The sequence below is a fragment of the Dromaius novaehollandiae genome, chromosome 5, assembly GCF_036370855.1.
Source record: "Dromaius novaehollandiae isolate bDroNov1 chromosome 5, bDroNov1.hap1, whole genome shotgun sequence".
NCBI lineage: Eukaryota > Metazoa > Chordata > Aves > Casuariiformes > Dromaiidae > Dromaius > Dromaius novaehollandiae.
Window position 1 is genome coordinate 7,631,205 of NC_088102.1, and position 19,404 is coordinate 7,650,608.

Here is a 19,404-nt window from a genome sequence, read left to right on the forward strand (position 1 = left end):
TGAGGATATAGGAAGTATGAATCTTTCTAACTGTTGGTGTCCTACTGCATCCTCCAGTGAGGAAATACAATAAATATGGCAGAGCAAAATCAGCATGGTGCAAGGAAACACGATGGTTGAGGAGATTTTATTTGTGGTGAGCATCCACTGAAGCATTTGTTTCTGACCATAGCAGGGAAACAGGAGGAAGAATAAACCTTTTTTAACCTTACTCCCAGCAGAGCTGCAGGCATTTAAGGACTGGCTGTGCAGGTGGTTATTGAAGATTCCTTGAACACTGATGCAGAAACAGATCTCTTGCATGGAAAAGTTACTTCATACCAAGTTGCAAGATAAACTAGCTTTTCTAAGTAGTCCTGAAGAAAGGTGGGCATCTGCATATGTGTAAAGCCTCCCTCGCATTACCCAGATTAAGCTTAAAATTTTACAACTTTGTGGTTCTCAAACCTAGCTAACTTGCTGAACCTATTAATAACTAAGAAAGAAAAAAAAATCAGCCAGCAATAGTTACAGAACCTAGGTCACCAGCTTATTGCTGGGTTATTTTTAGAGGAATACCCAAGATGTGCAGGAGCCCAAAGGCATTTGGCTTCTCATCTTGTTCCTCCTCTTGCACCTGAAGGCGGCATCTGGGCATCCTGCTAGCACAGCATGTCTCATGTGCTATTTCTTTCTTGTGTCGTCATTCAAGAGTTTAGAGAGCTGGTGTGTGGATTTAAGTTGTAGGAAGTGCTGACATTCCCATGCAGCTGCTGTCATTGCAGAGCCCTGATGTTGACTGTATGCCAGCATTTTCACATGACAATTCTTCTTGGCCATAATACTCAAATATTAAACTGCTTGTCAGCTGGAAACTGTAGGCTTGAAAGTTGGAGGTCAAACCAAGACTAAAATAACATGTTTTCTTAAGGAAATGCTGCTACAACCAAAAACTGTTTATCTACTGCAATACGAAATTGGACAATCTTGTTATGCCTTTTGGAGAGGAAAAAAATAAAATGTAGTTGAGATGAGTAACTTCTCCCCAAAACCAAGGAGCTGAACTTTGAAAGTCAGAGAGCTCTGTATGGCTTGCTTGGGTTATATTAGTGCCTAGAGGCACCACCTGAGATGAGATCAAGACCACTGAGCCAGACACTGCACATAGCTATAGTAAGTAGACTCAGCTGACAAAATGTAGGAGAAAGGAAGCATTATTCCCCTGCCCCTAGTTTTTACAGATGGAAGACCTCCAGTATAGAGGTCAAGTGATTTGCCCAGGATCGGTAGCAAAGTTGGAAATTGAACCCAGGTTTTGATTCTCTGTCAAATCCTTAAACCACAAAACCAGCCTGCATCCCCGATCGCTTTGGATGTCAGGAGAGTGGGGGATAGAGTTCAGCTGTTTTAGGAGTCAGGCCGAATTAAAATGTCAGTCCTTTGATATTACTCATTATTTGGAAAAGAGGAAAAAATACACACAGTGGTTTTTGTTTGTTTGCTTAAGGTTAGGAATTTCTTCAACTGTATTCTACCCACCCCCTTTTTGTTGCATTTTAAGGAAGAACTGAGTACTTTTGTTAGGACTTGGAGACTGCTGGTTCAGTACTCCTGGGAAGAGTATTCTTCCTACTCCCCTCTGTGTATTTCTGTTACTTCCCTTGTACCAGCTCTGGCATTTCTCCGACCCCTTTGCTGAGCCAGGTCAGGTTGCTGGAAGGTTTCTTTTGACTCTGCAGAGGGTCCAGAGAGTCCCAGAGTCGGAGCAGGGGAGAGGGCCAGGCCTGTGCCCCGGAGTAGGGATGTGAGAGCCAGACCACCCCTTTTGGCAATAGTGAGCTGTATTGCTGTATTGCCCTTTTGGCGATAGTGAGCTGGTTAGTCTAGTTGAACTGTATCCCCCAGCTCTGGTGTTTTGGTCCTCTCCCCGCTTCCTCCCACCTCCTGTTTTGTGTTTCACCGATGATGCCTACTTTGAAACCTGTTGTTTCTTTTGCTGCTTTTGTTGCTCTGCCAGTCTAGGCGATTCATAGTTTGTGGAAGATCGTCAATGATTTTGTTTGGTTTATCCAGAATCCTCCTAAAAGTTTTTCTGCCATGTTACCTGAGCAGAGGATGACAGAAGAGAGGCTGTTAACCTTTATCAAACTGACATGTGTGCTGTTCTGCTGAGTAAAAAACCAGACTCTGTACTTCTTCCTTCGGTTTCTGTCTAGCAGCCTGATCTGGTACTGGTACATGCGTCCAAGGTTGATTCAGCCACAGTCACTTGAGAGCCTGGGAACAGAGGACTGAAATTAAGTTTTCTAAGTCCTGTGGTGGCATCTTCACCTCCTTCCATTCTTTAGGAGTTGGCTCAGGGCAATGGCTTTGTCATTCCTTTCTTGCAAAGGGTTTATCAATAGCAGTGCGCGTTTCTCTGCTTCTCGTATAAATGTACTGTGGCCCTGTGGTAAACCTCTTAAAGGTTTTGGTGAAGACTGCTGTAAGCCCATGGTCTGTGATAGGTCTAGGGAGGTGGGCATCAGCCCAGCATCCACTCTGGGTGGTGATCACCAAGCGACTTGCCAGTGATAATGGCTTTCAGGTGGAGTTCACTTGACCCACAATTGAACCAGTGACCTGGGGGTGAAAGGCTCAAGCTCTGTATCAAATTACTAATCATCCAAACCATATCTTTCAAGCTGTTGACTATAGCAACCATTGAATTTCTTGAAGTATCTTCTGTGCTGTATGTAGATAATTGGGAATATTCAGCTAAACAGTGGAGCTTGCTGGCTGACCCTGCTATAGCTTGCTCATAGTTGCATGGCTATGTCCTCTTTGCATTTGTGTATAACCCAAGAGACCAAAATAATCTCATTTAACCTATTCATCTGAATACATCTGCACATTCCACATAGTAAATGTAATTGTACATTGGTGCCTTTAAGTTATCAAATAATGTGAATGTTTTCATGTGTACCTGAAAATACATTTTCTGTAGTCTTTGTGCATTAGACGGCTTTATAAAATGGAAGGGCTTAGTTTCTAACCTTGTGTTAATATGTATGTGCTTAGTCTGATTTCATTTTACAGGCATCTGTGTGTTCTTAGCTGTAACTGCTACTTAAAAGTCAGTATTTTGCTGACAATATCACAATTATTCATTATCAGTATTACAAAATAGGATGGAAAAAACAAATTTTCATCTGCTACAGATATATAAACCTAAAGAAACTCTGCTGGCTTCTTTTGAACTTTGCAGTGATTTAGCAGACTGCATCTTGCTTCACAAGGCATATTTAAATAAGTGTTGCTGCAGTGTTTGTCTGACACTAGAATGGAGAAAGGACATAAGAGTAGTATTTCTTTATCATAGTTGTGCATGCCAACCTAATACTTTTACTTCATGTCTCTTTAATATTTATGCAGTGTTTAACTTGACCAACAATGTGGATTTGGAGAACACCAAAAGGAAGATGGAAATGTACCAGAAGGATAACAAAGAAGTCATTCAGAAAAATAAGATAAAACTGGTTAGTTTAACTTCTCATCTCCTTACAATTTTTATTCATTAGTCAGAGTTAAAGATTTTCAAAATGGAGTATTTTCTAAAATAATATCTTGAATACAAATCAAAGCTTAAAGCCATGGTGTAGATTTTCCTTTGTATTTAAAAAAAAAAAAGTGTAATACACTAATATTCTGTGATACTGTTATTTAGTGCTGCTTAAAGAGATGAAATTTATAGCTGGAATATAATTATGCATTATTTTGGGAAGAGCTTAAAAAGAAGGACAGACAAAAAAGCCTGCATCTAATACATCACCGCCGCATGCCTGCTGGCAGTGTCATTGGACAATATCCAGGAGAGACCAAGTTCATTCCTATAGCAGGACAATCATTCCTTTCTCATCTGAAGGAAAAAAGGAATCCAGACACAGACATTATGAAGCTCCCGAGAGAGACTTGTAAAACTGAGAGAAAGCAAAGGTCTGGTTTATGCAAAATTTAAAATGAAAGATGTTGAAACAAACTTTAAAACTTTTGCTTAAGAGCTGATAATAATAGCAGGAGTATTGTGTACATTGTCCGTATGCAAAACACATGGGTCTTTGAAGATTTATTCATTTAAATATGGCTCGGATATCATTTTGTTCTTTAAAAATAAACTTACATGGATTTCTTTCTTAAAGAAAAGTTTAATCTGCTAAGTATTTTTTCAGTTTAAAAAATATACGTTGTTACTGGTTCCTGAAGAAAAATGTCTGCCAAGAGTGTGACATAACCGTGGTGTGTGTGTGTATTCTAGTTGTACTAGGACTTGCTTTCAAATCGGTAGGGGTGAAATCCTTACTCCCCTGAAGTCTGTGGCAAAACTCCCAGTGATTTCTTCAGCACTGGGATTTCACAGGAGGAGGCTGGAATCTGAAAAATGTTTGTTTGAACCTCTTCCTTTTAAAGGCAAGGAAATTTCCCTAGGGGTCCATCCCTGATGTGTTATCATGTGTCTGACGCTGTGCAATATCCTACGCTTCAGAGGAACATAGAGCTTGAAGAGACCTTCCAGATCCTTGACTACGTGTCTTATGTTACAGTATAGGCGCAATCTCTAAGGTCACTGTTAGAATAGTGTATTTTGCCTTCAGTCCGTCTTCTGTTCGTGTATATGACTTGCAGGCAGCCTGTGCAGTAGCTGTATGAGCCTATCAAGCAACATAGCACTACTCCATCCCCACCTAGTAGCGTGCAGTCTAGCAGTGTCTCCAAGTACATGTCCTTGTAACTTCTTTACAGCTCTTTTCTGCTACTCTTGTCTTCATGAGCGTATTGTTCTTCATTACAAATGAAAATATTAAGTTATTGAACCAGTTGCCTCAGGACTTGAATAACTGCTAGTTCTGCTTTCAAGACAAGCCGTATTTGTCATCTTTGTAGTAGTTTCTTACGGCCTTGCTATTCCTGTACTAACCCATCTGTTAGCTCTCTAAATCGGATGCAGGATCACATGGGGAAAAATTAAATACATAGCTTTAGATTAAACAAAAAAATCTTTAAAACAGTATCTTCTCCTGGCATAGGGTAACTTGTTACTTCTTACTTTGTTACTACACATCTAATTTCACATTTTAGCATGTTCTCAGTTTTGAAATAGTTTTGTCTGGACTCCGTTATGTGAATGTGTTAAATCTTCTTGATTTCCCTTCCTTGACTGTGGGGAAACACTATTTCTATTTCTATATGCTTCTTCCCATTTGATATTTTGACTTTGCCCCAGGGTTCACCATTATTGATTTTATTACTTTGGATCTTGGGACTCTCTATCTTTAATCTTGACAGAACCCTCAGTGTCCTACAGACCTACTTTTCCCTCTCTCTCTCTCTCTCTCTCTCTCTCTCTCTTTTTTTTTAACCCTGTTTTGTTTGGTCTTCCCTTCAGAAGGAATTCAGTCTGACTTGTGGTAATTCTTCCTTTGTTCTTGTAGTCTGATCTCGTTTAGGTTTGTTTATAAATTTACTCATATCTGACTCTCTTTTCTGGGCTGGTTTTTCAGGCTATGTCTCTCAGCACTTCCCTACAAGTTTTCTTTTGTTTCAGTGCAAATTCCAGGCAGCTTGGATGATCTTAAAGACCCTGAGCTCTTAAATTCTGTTGACTGAACTAACTAGATCCCTTAATTCTCAGAAATAACCTCAATTAGCAATTCGGGTTTTTTTGTTTGTTTGTTTTATTAAATGTGAACGGAATCTAGTTTCAGTGGGTCAATGGTTGGTGACCAGCTCGATTCTGTTTCGTATAAAGTTTTTATCTTTAGTCTCTAATCATTTTTATCCTCTGTCTCTGCTTCTCTTGTCTTTGAGTTCTCCTTTTTTACTGTAATTTTCAAATACAGTTGACTTAATAGTTTACAATTTAAAAAAAAACTTCTTAAGAAGAAGAATTAAATCCTGAAATGAAAACTAATCTTCTAGTAACTTCTTTATCTCTTGTGGCACATATGACTGCAATCCAAGTTATGGGAAAAATTTCTCATTTTCTGGGAATGTGACATTTCTTACAGTTCATGCTTAAATATGTTTTATCTCATGGCAGACTTCTCCATTGACATTCATGGATTTGCAATTTCTTATTTTACTTCCACCCCACCAATAAGAAGCATGCAGCGTACTTCACAGCCAAGATGCAGTTGATCGGGGGGAGGTATCAGGAGCGATACTGCAGTATTGTGGTACTATATTTTCTATCACTCAGTTGCACCTCTTGAGGAGTCAGATCTGGAAACAGAGAAGTGTTGTCGTCTTTTACAGCTGAGGTATAAGGATGAGCCGTTGTCATCATCTAATGTTTAAAGAGCCAAGATCAAGGTGATTTCTTTTTCTACTGCAGAGAGCAGCAAGGGAAAACCTAATTTTGCACTGGCCAGTAAGGGGAGGTAAAAATATCAATCCTCATCCAAAACGCCCCTTAAAAGGTAGAATTTGCTTGCTTTCCTGTTACTTGGTCTGTCATAGGTACTCTGACAGGCAACGGAGCTGTGAGTGCGAACTCTATCCACCCAGGGAGGAAGATTGTTGCTAGTGGATTTCTAACGTTTCGCTTTCAGACTCGGGAGCAGGAGGAGCTGGAGGAAGCTTTGGAGGTGGAGCGACAGGAAAATGAACAAAGACGGCTGCTCATACAGAAGGAAGAACATTTACAGCAGATTATAAAAAGGAAGAATAAACAGGCTCTCTTGGATGAACTGGTGAGTACCATAAACAGAGGCTTTGAGTGTTGTGTAGCAGAGCAAACAGCGTGTACATTTACATTCATCCCTTCCACACTTGAATTGTGGAATTAACACGTCTGCCCGTTTCTGTCCCCCTGTTTTGGACCTTTAATGTGTTACTGTTCTCTCACTTATTCCTTTCATTGCTGCAAACAACTCTGAATGGTTTTGGTAAAGCCAAGGGCTGGAGGGAGACTGCCTCTGGGGTGCAACAGCTGGTTCGTAGACTGCATTGACTCAGTGTCCAGGATGCCCAGTGCAGCCAGAAATCAATTCTAGGAGACCGTTCTGGGCTGCTTCAACATAGCATTAGTCCTGGATAAGATGCTAGCAGAAAAAAATGCGGAAGGTTTTTTTGGATATTGAGAATTTCTTGTTTGTTTATGTCCCTAATGAGCTTCCATTCAAGGTTCTTTTGCTGCTATTTGATGTGTGGGGGTATATTTCAAAAACTATTTTGGCGAGCCCTCCCACTTTCAGTTTAGCAATTGATATTTGACTGCCTGTCTGTGGAAGAGCTACTGTAAGGTCCAGATTTCTACTGAATTCATGGACAATGTGAAAGGTACGGGCTTTGACTGGGGTGCAAGATGACGTGCATTAGCAGAGCAGATACAGTTACCACCCCACCTGGAACCTGATGCACGCATGGATGAGGTTTTGTGTTATGTCTAAACTTATGTGGCTGCTTGCTGGCGTTGCCTGCAGCTGATGTTGCATCTGTTCTGGTGCCTGTCCGATCATGCCTTGAGCTGATCCATGAGGGGGTAGGGAGGAGCTGCTAAGTCCGTTCAGCCACAGTGTGAAATCTCATCACTGTTTGCTTGTTAAGCAGTCCTCAACTGTTGCAGTTGATGACCTGGTGTCTGGAAGCAAAGTGGTGGTCAGGAGGTACTTGGTGAGGTCCGCCGCCTCTGCAGCGAGGAAACGGTGGAGAGCGGGGGGGCAGTAATCTTCAGGAGTCGCTATTCCAGCGTTAGTCAACCCTTTCCAAGTCGGAGCACCTAAATGATAGGATGGGCATGGATCACCTGAGACTCTCTGGACTGAGTCAGAATGAAGGTTTACTGGTTCACTAGCCTCTGTTTGGCAGTGGTCAGTGGTAGGTGTCTAGTGAAGAGCATAAGGGCAGGGCTAATCCTGGAACACACACCCAGATTTGACAGGGAAGAGTTTCTCCCAAGGAAACGATGGGAGAAAACTGGAGGTGTAGCAACTTTCTGAATCAGGGGTGGTCTCTTTGTATTTAGAAACTCCTAGGAGAAAAAGCTTTGGATGTGTCATGCTCTCTTACTGCAGGCATCTTGTGTATGAGTTGCTCCTTTTGGAGCATCTGAAGCTTCGATTTATTTGTGTTTGTGTTTCGGAAACTGAGTGTTGTATAGCCTGAAAACAAACGCGGGCTACTTTTGAAGATCATCTTTGTACTCCTTTCTAATTTACTGCTGTTTCTACATCTGAAATGCAGTGATGATCTGTGGGCAGAGAATCCCACTAAATGTATTCTTTAAACAAGATGCACATCTCTCTCTATATATATATATAATTTTGTACACGTGTGTGTGGAGACATACACACACATGTTCACACGCCAAGACCCAACAGAACAGTCTGTGTGTCCCACTGAAAATCAGAAAACAGGAAAAGTAAATACGTGTACATGTGTGCAGTTGTCACTACGTGCTTTAAAACTGCTTGGCAGATTGAATTCGGTATTTCTCTTGTTTCAACGTATGTCACGTTAATATAGCACTAATTCCTGCTTTACATTCTCAGTCCTTATCCAGGATGTAGATGGCTTTCTCCTTTCCCAGGGAAAGTAGCGTTCCTCTTTGAACCAGTGCAGGAGGCTCTGATAAGGCAGGGAGAGAGACCATCGGCGTGCGATTTGGGAGTGTTAGGGGCTGGGCTGAAGGGCTGCCTTGTTCCAGGCTGGGGGTCATGGCAGCCTTTTATTGGATTTGTTGAAAGGAGCTGGTATTTTATTTTTTGTGGATGGAAGCAGAGGTAGGCAGAAAGGTTCCTTGAAAATCCTGCAAGTCTGTAGCTTTGCATCTAGCAGTCTCTTCTCACTTTAGAGGTAAAAAAAAAAAAAAAAAAAAAAAAAAAAAAAAAAAAGAAGTGTTTACACTCTACACAATCAGGAATAGTTCGAGTAGTGGTTCAGTTAATAAAAACACCACTACAGAATCAAACTTAATGGCTCAGAAAAAAGATTTTGAACTGGTTTCTGACTTACTAAAACATATTCCATCCTGTTCTAAAATACACTTTTAATTTAGTAGAGACCGGTTTTGTTTTCTTACACAGCAGTTAGTTTACTGGGGACCTACTTCGCCAGATGGCTTGAGAAAAGAATAGTTATAAATAATCCTTAAAACATGACCAAAATAGGTACTTTTAACTGTGATTGCATATGTAGTGCTATTAAAACAGTCTTAATATTCTAAAAATAACAGAAAGGTGATTTTAAAGGCAGAGGAGGGAAGCTGGGAAACTTTAGGTTGCCTCTCTGTTTATGAAAGGGCACTGTCAACTTAAATTTGGGCCAAAACTTGTTTTGTAATACTAAAGGCTTATAAAACCAGCATTGAAGTGTTTGTACAATGACTTATAAAGTCTCTGGAAAACCAGTGGTTGTTAAGCAAATAAACATTTCCTATGGTCTCTGAAATCCCCCTAACGCTGTGCCACAAATCTGAAAATGAGGCTGATTACAGATGCAGCAGAAACAAACGTAAGCAGTAAAAATGTAAAGACTTGTTTAAAAAAAGCTCTTATATCTGTGCTGGTTGGTACTAAGCTAAAGCCACACGGATTAAGTCCTGGCTGCAGTGGTATCCGTGGCAGAACTACTGACGTGGCAGGACCGTGGGTGCAGCAGAGGGTGGGAGACGCGGCGTTTCACCCGTAAGTTGTGAACTGCCTTTCGGGGGCATCACCTGGTTTCGGGGACCTATAGCCCTGAGGTGGCGGTCTCAATTTTTTTTTTTTTTCAGTTTGTTCATACTGAGCAGTAAGAGGAAACTTAAGGCAAGTATTTATGTGATGAGTGCAGAGATCTCGGGTCTTTCCTTGCACGCTTAGCTTGGTCACTGCAGACCACTTTTGGGGTGTCCTGAGAGAGGAGAGGTCGTCACTGCACACTCCCATGCGCTTCCAAGAAGAATTTTGCCTCTGGTGCTTCAACCGGCAATGCAATGCAGGGCTCAGGGGATTCATAGTCTCTTAAAGAGATTATTTACTGTGTCACGACAGTGAGAAGCCTCAGTTGCTTACAAAGGTGTGCAGGAATGCTGCCCTGCCTCCAAAGAGCTTATCACTTAGCCACTCCAGAGGCAGGGAGAAAAGGCCCAGAACCGTCTGGTGTTTGAGGTGTCCCGCGAGAGGCTCGGGCTGCTGTTGGCCTGAGGAGCTCCGCAGGTGAGGTGGAAAGGAGCAGCCTCGAAGCCCGTGGCCTCAGCTGGGAGCAGGGAGAGGGAAGACCCAGGGGTCCGCTGGAGAGACAAGGACGGCGAGACGGCGGGCGCCTCGGGCTCTGAAGGCTCCTGGAAGAGAAAGCAGGTGCTGTGGCTCCTGGTCCTGAGCTCTTACCCATCGCCTGTTTTGCCTCCCAGTACTACGTTAGGCAGATCTGATATTGCCATCATTATAAATGACCTCTTTTGGAATAAAACCAACTGCTTTAAAGACGACACAAAGCACCCTGTTGTAATGTAATTTGTATCCCCAAGTGGATTTTACATTTTGTTGGAAGAAATATTTTTTTTCTTTCCAGACTTAGATAACCAGGGCTGAATAAAATATTAAAGCACTCCCTCTATTTACACTACGAGCTGTCTGCGTACAAATGATTGCAGAGCTGCTGTTGGATGTCGGCTGGGTTGTGGGCCTCGCACTTAGCTCTTCGTGCTGGCGGGGCGCTGAGGCCAGGCGCCCGGGTGGGGAGCGAAACGGCATTGCGGTGTGCACCCAGGAGGCCGGTTTCCCTGCGCCCTGGCATAGCTCAGGATCGAGAGGACGGCAAGGTGACTTGAAGGCATTGTGTCCTCGCGTTCCCTTGAACCTCAAGGTTTTTAGGACAAATCTTTCTGCAATTTTTGCATATACGTAGTTTTGGTCGTACAGTCATGCAGCTCGCTTTTGCCGTGCAGAACATTGCTGGTATGGATAAACGCTTACAGGATTGGGTCTTTGCTGCCTCTCTGTTTCTGCGTTAATAGTTAACCGAAGGACTATGCATGTTAGAAAGGACAAACAGTCACGGCCGTGGTGCCTTGCCGGCACAGCGTCGTGTTCCCACAGTTGGGTGATCTGGTTGCCAATCACCGTGCAAATGTGAAACTGTTCAGAAGGCAGAGCCCAAATGGGCTCAGTTATTGTACTAGAAGTGCAGCAAACATTTAAGGAATACAGGAGGGCAAAACGAACCAAGAGACTGCTTCTTGCTCTTCCTTCCCTCCTTCCCCCAGTATATTAAATCTGATGGCTGAAAGAACTCAACTTTTTTAATTCTGCTGGCAGCACGTGGGGCTGTGTGATGGAGTTATGGACATGTACAGCTCTTTGAAGATGCAGGCTCTAAACTAGAACATCTGTGGTCCAAATTTTCTCCCAGTTGTACAGAAATTAGATGTCTCTTATCACTGGAGTTTAGTTTTTTTTACAGTCTGATTAACCCTTGGTTACCCTCAGGAGTTTGGGTAGGATCCTCTTAGTTATGTTATTCTTCAGTCTGGACCAGTTCTCACTGTGTAATGTGTTCTGCTTTTAGCACTTGCAATTTAATTGTAAGACAAAGTAGGTGTAACAATCAGTAGAGAGGAAAGAGGAGGAAGGGTGATGTGAAAAGCAGGTGTCCAACGTGGCTATTCTTCACGATCATTTCAGGAGGTTTCTCTAAGAAATGAAGACTAGCAAGGCATCTCACTGCATTAGAAACTTCAAACTTCTTACTCTAGGCAGCTATAAGTGAATTATATGGTCCACAGTCTAGTTTATTAAGCTCGGTTGTTTTTGGCGAGTAGCAAATATGGTTCATAGTTCAATATTTACTTGGTTCCTTGAAACAGAAGTATATACGATGCATGAGTGTTTTCTGAATAAAATCTTGCACCAGAAAACTCTGGGAATAATCCATTCTGAACTCTTTCCCTGCTCTTGACTTTACTTTCATTGTAGCTGGGAAAATTAGAGGATTTCAGTGTGTGTGTGGATAGTCAGACTAGTTTATTAGGAAATTATTTGGCCAATAATTTTCTGGCTCTCTCAAGAACGTAGTATGTATATGTATGTTAATAATCAATCTGTTGTAGCCTAAACACAAGATTTTAAGTAGTTAATTTGCTTGACTATTCCTTTTACTACTTTTATATATTTTAAAAAAATTGGCTGGCTTCCCTAAGAATAAGTTGGTAAAGGAGAAAATAAATATGCTGTTGGTTGTACTCACAATAGTGCCATTGTGCAAAGCAGAGCAAGGATCATTTCCAAACGGCCTCAGGTGAAATCTAATGGGAAGCAATTTCAAACTGGTCTGAGTTCATTGGTAGAAAGAATGTGTCTTAGATAAACATCTGATCCAAGTTATACTACTTTGTATTATTCCTTCTCTGATTAAGTTCTTTTTTTAATTTTAATAAGTATAGTTGCATTGGCTGATTGGAATAAGGAGCCTGTTATATTGTCTTTAATGTGGATTCTATAAAACCAGTTGTTTGCGGGTTACTCTGATTTATGGGGCTGCTGCAGCTTTTTCCTATTACTGAAAATGATCGTTTTCTGTAAACTGTTCCTCCTTTAGAGGATATTTAGCATTACACAGCTCTGCTTGTGATGGTCTTTCAGACACAGTTTGCAGTTTTGAAGAATATGCAGTGTTAATATTTGTTTTGTTTTAATATTGAGCTTTGTTATTTGTATGTTTACAGGAGAGCTCCAGTCTTCCTGCTTCCCTGCTTTTAGCTCAGCATAAGGACAGATCTACTCAGCTAGAAATGCAATTGGAAAAACCCAAAACTGTCAAACCAGTCACGTTTTCCACTGGCATCAAGATGGTAAGACTTGCTGCTTTCTTTTTTTGAATGCCTTTCAAAAGACCCAGCATTTCCTGATATGAGACTTAGAGGTTATTGTCTAAACTTGACTTACATGTTATACAAAACAGATTAATTCCTAATTGCTTATATAATTGGAAGAGAACAGTCTGAGAATTTCATCATTCTGCTAGTCGGAATGTACAATATCTTTTTATTGCATGCTTGTCCAAAAACAAGCTATTCCCCCCCCCCCCCCGCAAAGTTTTGTGGTATTTTTGAATTATTTTTTATGTCTCTTATTTGTGTCACAATTCTGGAAGTTGAAATTTTGGCATTTTAAGAGAAAGCTGCACTCTCTTCAGATTTACTATAACCACTGGGGAAAAAAAAATCTGAGTGTGAGACAGAGAACGAGTTGGCACCGTTTTCCAGACTGAGGATGCTATTTTCATTGTTACTGGAATCTAGGAAGCAACAAGTATTTTGTTTCAAACGTGCTAGTTAGTGCTGCTGTGACAGCTAAAGATCTGTCAGCATTCCTGTTCTTTGTCACAACATAGCACAAGTACACCTCAGCCTGTGTGTGGAAATGTAAGTTCCTTAAGCTTTTTTTTTGGGAGGGGGGAAGTATTTTAAATCTGTTACAGATCTTTTTTGTACTTTACTGTTTTCCAACATGTCTTAAGGGGGGGAAAAAAAAAATAACCCCCCCCATTTTAGACTGTATTTTAGAGTTGATAATGGCAAGTGATGGCTTGAAAATAATGCCCCCTCCCCAAGAAACAAAGAAAGAAGCAAAGCAAAAACCTCTGTATCAAACTAGTCTCCCATCAATTAATCAGTCTGTTTTGTCAGGGATATCTGTACTGTGTTCGTTGTCTCTCTGTTTCCCCCAAGGCATTCACAACGTAATAGCATTTGCAGCTTATTTTTCCAAAACTGGTGTCAGCTTTTGTGAAGTTTTGCAGATTGTTCTCTTGTGTTCCTGTAGTATAAACTGTATTTTTCTTTTCAAAAGTCTGAGTGTGTGGAGGGAGACTGATATGTGCCATGATACAATTCCTGGGTGTTTAGAAAAGCTGGCGTACAGAAAATGTTCATCTTTCAATTTAAAAAATATTCTACATGAATGCCTGTGCTTTCTCTAGCTATTAGAATATATTGTCAGCATTTCTTACAAACGTTGGTCTGTCCCGTGGGAGGAGACAGAAGATGCGGCTGTGCTACATGATGAGGACAGTGGAAGTACTTTCTAATCCATTTGTAAATGGATGTTAAACGGTATTATGCGGAGATGGGCATTTTCAGTCTGCGGACTTGAGTAAACTTCATCCAAGAGTGGTGAAAGAATTGGATGAGGAGATTGTGCCATGTACATCTTAATGTTTGGGATAAAGAGGGGTGGAAACTCCAGGTGACTCAAAGGGCAATAGTTATTTTATCGGTGTTCAGAAAGTGTGAGTAGATGATTAGTGTAACTAGCCTGCCTGACCTTAGTCCTAGATTAAAAAAGAACAGCTTAAAACAGTACTCATTCCTAATTAAAAAAAAAAATAGTACTGTTTAAAAAAAAAGTTAAGGATAGGCATTTTTAAAGTTGGGGATTATTGTTTTGTGGGAAATGGATTATATCAAACAAAATAGATTTTACACTGATAAAATTACAGATTTGGTTGAGAAAGAAGAATGCTTGATATATTTACTACACGACATTGATTTAAGGAAAAAAATACATAAAAATTACATTATATAATAATAACAATATCGATATTCTCCACAGTAAATGGATTAACTGGCTAACTTGCAATTCTTGTAGCTGTTGGTTACCACAGCATGGAAATATTTCTGTGGGTGTTTTGCAAGGACACAATTCAGTGTTTGGAAGCAGATGTTGAATTTCTATGGATAACATGCAAGTTGGCAGAGTACAGGGCAGTTTTGACAAGCTGGCCTCATTTGAATGAAATGTATTTTAATACAGCTAAATGCAAAATTATAAATAGAAGAATAAATAACAGGTTCTGCGAGGCGGATTTGGAAGTCTAGCTAGACGAGTAAACCAAGCTGACCCTCAGCCACAGCATCTGTGTAGGCCTTGGCTATGCTCATATTCCAGTGAGCAGTACTGGAATAAATAGGAAAGGACTTGACTTTTCTTTTGGTAAGACTAGCAGACTGAAGAGTTGGGCTGGCGACATTTTGAGCGCAAAATCTGGAAGAACGCCACTAAGAGCCACCAACCTTCATCCAAAGGCAGTAAGATGTGCTTTGTTGTGCCTATGGCTTAGGAGAAGGTTAAGATACGACTTGTTGTACAGTAAGCAGCTCCTCGAGGGGGAAAATGCCGAGTCTGAACAGTGTAACAGCAGATGTAACAAGAACCAGGAGCCCAAGTTTAACAAATAGGAACTAACTGGGAACTGAGGGAAGAAATGAGAGCTGAGGCTCACGATGTTCCCCTGGGTAGTTGCCCTTGCTGCTCAAATCCACTGCGGGATGTGATGAAATCTCGAAGTCCTGATGTCTTCAGATCAGGCCTGGGACGCCCGTTGGAAAGTTGTCAAATGCAAGCTGTTGAGCTCAAATCGGAGATAGCTTTGTAAAGTGCAACAGCGTTCAGCGTTCGTGATTTGGTGCAGCCAGTGACCCACGGCAATGTATTCTGGTGACAGCATCAGGTGAATTCCCACACCTTATATTATAGTTAATAGGTGCGAGGCTGGGGTTTTTCTGGAAATCCTGCGGTGCTTGGTCCACCCGTTTTACGTAGTTGAACACTGGGAATAGGTAGGATTTTGTTGCGTGGCTCTTCAGGAGCCTGACTCCCTAGGGCCTCGCGATGCTTTAGCTCTGCTCCGCTCCGACCCAGGGGCTCACGCTGCTCATGTCAGTGGGGGCAGATCCTGGGTGGTGCTGAGTATTTGTTAAGTCCTGTTCGAATTACTGCTCTATTTGGCTCTACGGCTTTGCAAGTGAAGTGTTGTTGCTGTGAAAAGTCATTTTCAGGCTCAGTATTAAAGAGTTTGAGCTGCGGACAGATAACGAGTTGCCGTCGTCCATCTTCCCCTGTGCTTTCTTCCCAGTAGCTCGGGCCGCTGACCTTTTCTGGTGGTGTTTTCCTTAATTTTGTCTCACAGGAAGGGAATCCAGATAGAGCTCGCCGAAATGCATGGCTAATTCTGAGCTCGTGTTTACGAAAAGGCTTTAAGAATATGCCAGTTGTGGCGCTCCACGTTTCTTTTTTTCCAGCTCGAACACGTGTTTTTCCTGGGATGGTCTCGGTCAGAGGCGTTCTTCAGCCTGACGGGTAATTGGGCGCGTTGCTCGGCTCCTGCAGGAGAAGGCATGTCCGCTCTCGTCGCCCGGGCCCGGCTCGGGCAAGCTGGCGCGTCTGAGGTGTCGTAGGAGGGCTCTGGGGTCCCCCGGCTTGCGGGGGGAGGAGGGAGCGTCCTGCCCTGGTGAGCTGGGTGAGAGCATCCCCTATAGCACAGGGGAGACGGTTAGATTACAGGCATAGGGTCTCCCTCCTTGATGCTTATTTTGTTAAACTGTTAAATTTGTCCTTCTTGAGCAGGAGCTGCTTTTTCTTTGTGGTCTAGTGGAACTTCCTCTTTTTAGTTTATCTCTGTAGATTATATCTTCCACACACTGAGCGTATCTTCCTCATCAGCCAGCCTGGTTTACCCCCATACGTGGGGAAAGTGCTTCTGACCTTTTCTGCTTGTCATACTCATCACGTCAAGGAATAGGCTTCCTGCCTATTTAAAATGTTGTGTTCGCTAAATCTAATTTCAAATCAGCATAAAGCTACTACAGAAATTATAATCTTAATTGCACTTCTTGCAGTAGTGCTGCGAATCCTATTTCCTGCCAATGCTGCTATTTGGACAGATTTGGTATCAGTCGAAAGAGCAAAGGTGGTCAGAAATGAACAGCTTTTCCGGGATTTCCAGGGCTTTTCAGGATGTGCAAAGCAAATCGAATGTTTGGGAATAGACACGTTCTTCTGTTCCATGGTGAATGTCACGGTCCTTTCTGGCTGGGAGATGGTTTCCATGGGAAGCTCGTTTGGAAGCGTAAGAGGTGTTCAGAGTGCATCGGGCGTCAGTGGCAGCTTGCAACCTACCAGGGATTAATTTCATTACAGTAATTCTAGTTTTCGTGTTATATCTCTGCTGCTTACAGGACTGCAGGAGACTTTTGGTGCTTGTAGTTCTGTCCTTCATGTTACCGTTGTGGTTAAAAGTGCACAGGCTTGGATCCGTAGGAGTGCTGAGATAGTGAACTCCTTTACTTCATTGGAAGCTGGGAACATGCAGACCTTGGAGTCTGGGATCCAGCTCTTTGCATGTCTTAAAAAATGCCGCAGGCTGGCTGGAGTGAATGCTGCCTTCAGAAACGTTTCAGGCTGCATGCCCTGTTCCTTTTCTGCTGCTTCCAGTGATATAATGTTTCTTTGCTCCCTTCCCCTCCATCTCCCAGGAGACTTACCCTCTAGTGGTGGTATTCTTGAAGTAATTCATATAATTTCATATAGTTAAAAACTCAATTACCTTTAATTGGATTGCCCAAATAGGCGAGAGGAGAACATAGATATTCTCTGGCCTGCTACCATGTGAGAGAGCTTTCCCTTCACATTTTATAACCAAATACCTCAGAAGGAATATAATGCACCGTTGATCATTCAGTGTTTTTGTTTTTATTACTTAATAGCAGGGGGGAGTATTTATTAATAGAAATATTAGTAGGCACTGAGATGAAGGGTTCATTGTGTTGTGTTTCCACACACTTAGGGTCATTACTGAGATGGTCCCTGCCACTGTGAATTTGCAGTTTAAACAGATGCCTCGGGGAGGGAGAGGAACCAGATGCACAGTGGGGTTGCGACTTGCCCAGGGTTAGACAGCAGACCAGTGGCAGAAGGAGGAATAGGAACTAGACCTACTAAATTTTCAACCTTCAACTTCTGCTTCCATCTAAATCACAGCAGTGGTCTTAATCATAATTTTCTGCGTGTCAGAGTATTACCGTGATTTTATTCCAGCTGTTGCAGGTTCTGGTTATCAGCAGTTCAAAGCTAGTGAGGGTAACATGCAGTCTGCAGCAGCAGAAGTTTACAGGAGGGAGTAATCAAATCAGTATTTCACAGGAATGAATGCATTGGATGCAGGATGCCTAGGACACCCCAGGAATGCATGTTACTACAAAGCTGAGCGTATCAAGCATGAGGGAAGAGATTTCTTGCAGTGTTACACTTGCATTATTATTCTAATGAGAAATAACATTCTTATTTTACATTATGTGGAGCTATTTCTTTTAAAATGTTGACCTCATCAGCTCAGGTTAAATTAACTGTTCTTCATTATTGCCTTTTCCTACAATATTGCTTCCTGTGCAAACAAATGTTCAACGGCTGCTCCTGTTTTTCAGTCTGTTTCTTTTATAGCTCGTGGAGCAATTATCCAAAATCCTGTTCCAAATGCAAAAAAGTCTCTCTCAATACTTTTTTAATCAATTGTGCTCCTTGAAAGTTGCGTAGACATATGCCAGGTACTCTGAGGTAAGTGAAGTCAGTCTAGTGCTGCTATTTACCCTATGTCTCATCTGCTGCTCCAGAGAGCACTCTGCCATCCCAGCTGTGCGACAAGGAACTGTTTCAGCCTTCCAGCCTTGCTTTGCCACTTCTCGCTGCTCTGTTTTTTTAGGAAGTGCTCTTAGAATTTGCTTAAAGTTTATATTTAAAAAAAAAAAAAGACACACGAATCAAGCCTATTTCCTTCCTTCACTGTTAGCTCAGCTGGTCTATCTTTGGGCAGAAGCAGTTCAGATTGAATTGATTTCTTTGAGATGTATGCCAGTTGGAGTTTAGTTGGTATTTTGTGTTTAATCTTCATTCTGTGCATAGTATGCTGCCTTTTTCTTATTTTTTTATTTTTTATTTTTTGCAACTGGGGGAAATAGTTCCCCTTTCACAACATTTCCTAGTTTAGAGTGTACTCTAAGAAAGGTAAGGTACGTGCTTCTTGACCTGTTCCAGCGTAGGACATAAGCATGGACGGAGTCGCTTTTGACTCCATCGTTTAAAGGTGCTCGCAGCGCGCTCATCGCGGTGGCCGTCAGTGTGCTCAGTGCTTGCGGGCGGGAGACCTCAGACTCCCCGTCATGCACCCATCTGCGTGGGGCTTTGAGATGTAGTCAGAGCAGATGACAAAATTCCTTTTGTCGGTGGTCTATATCCGTGTATTAGTGAATTCTCTACTTTCCTCATCCTTAGCTCTGAATAGTCTTCCCTAATTAATCACCTGAAATTCTGCTAATCCACTGGAGAGGAGGGAAAGTTTGAAAAGGCTGGGGATGTCTTGATTGCTTTTTTTTTGCAGGGCATCCTGGGTAGCTTTCTGTCTGCCTCTGTCACCCGACTCCAGTTTCTGTGGTCTAAAAGTACTGTTTGATATCTGTACCTGCTTTCAGCGCCGAAAGGAGTGTCTGGGTTGCTGTAGCATTTCTTTGTAGATTCCTGTAGCAAAAACGCTTTATAAGAAGGTCATTTCCTCTCATCTGAGAGATTAGGTTATTTTGCCATTATAAGTTTGATATCTGTCTATATTTACAAAGCTATCTCATTACATGAGAAT

The 19,404-nt window shown here is 41.9% G+C and overlaps 1 protein-coding gene across 3 annotated transcripts in view; it reads left to right on the forward strand.

Annotated features, from left to right (window-relative positions):
* MNAT1 (MNAT1 component of CDK activating kinase) overlaps positions 1–19,404 on the forward strand; it is a 124,229-nt gene that overhangs the window by 43,748 nt on the left and 61,077 nt on the right. For all 3 annotated transcript variants that reach the window (XM_064511929.1, XM_064511928.1, XM_026113832.2), the window contains exons 4-6: positions 3,394–3,497; positions 6,567–6,707; positions 12,662–12,787. In XM_064511929.1, coding sequence (XP_064367999.1) covers positions 3,394–3,497; positions 6,567–6,707; positions 12,662–12,787 — 371 coding nt within the window. The remainder of the gene's footprint in view (positions 1–3,393; positions 3,498–6,566; positions 6,708–12,661; positions 12,788–19,404) is intronic.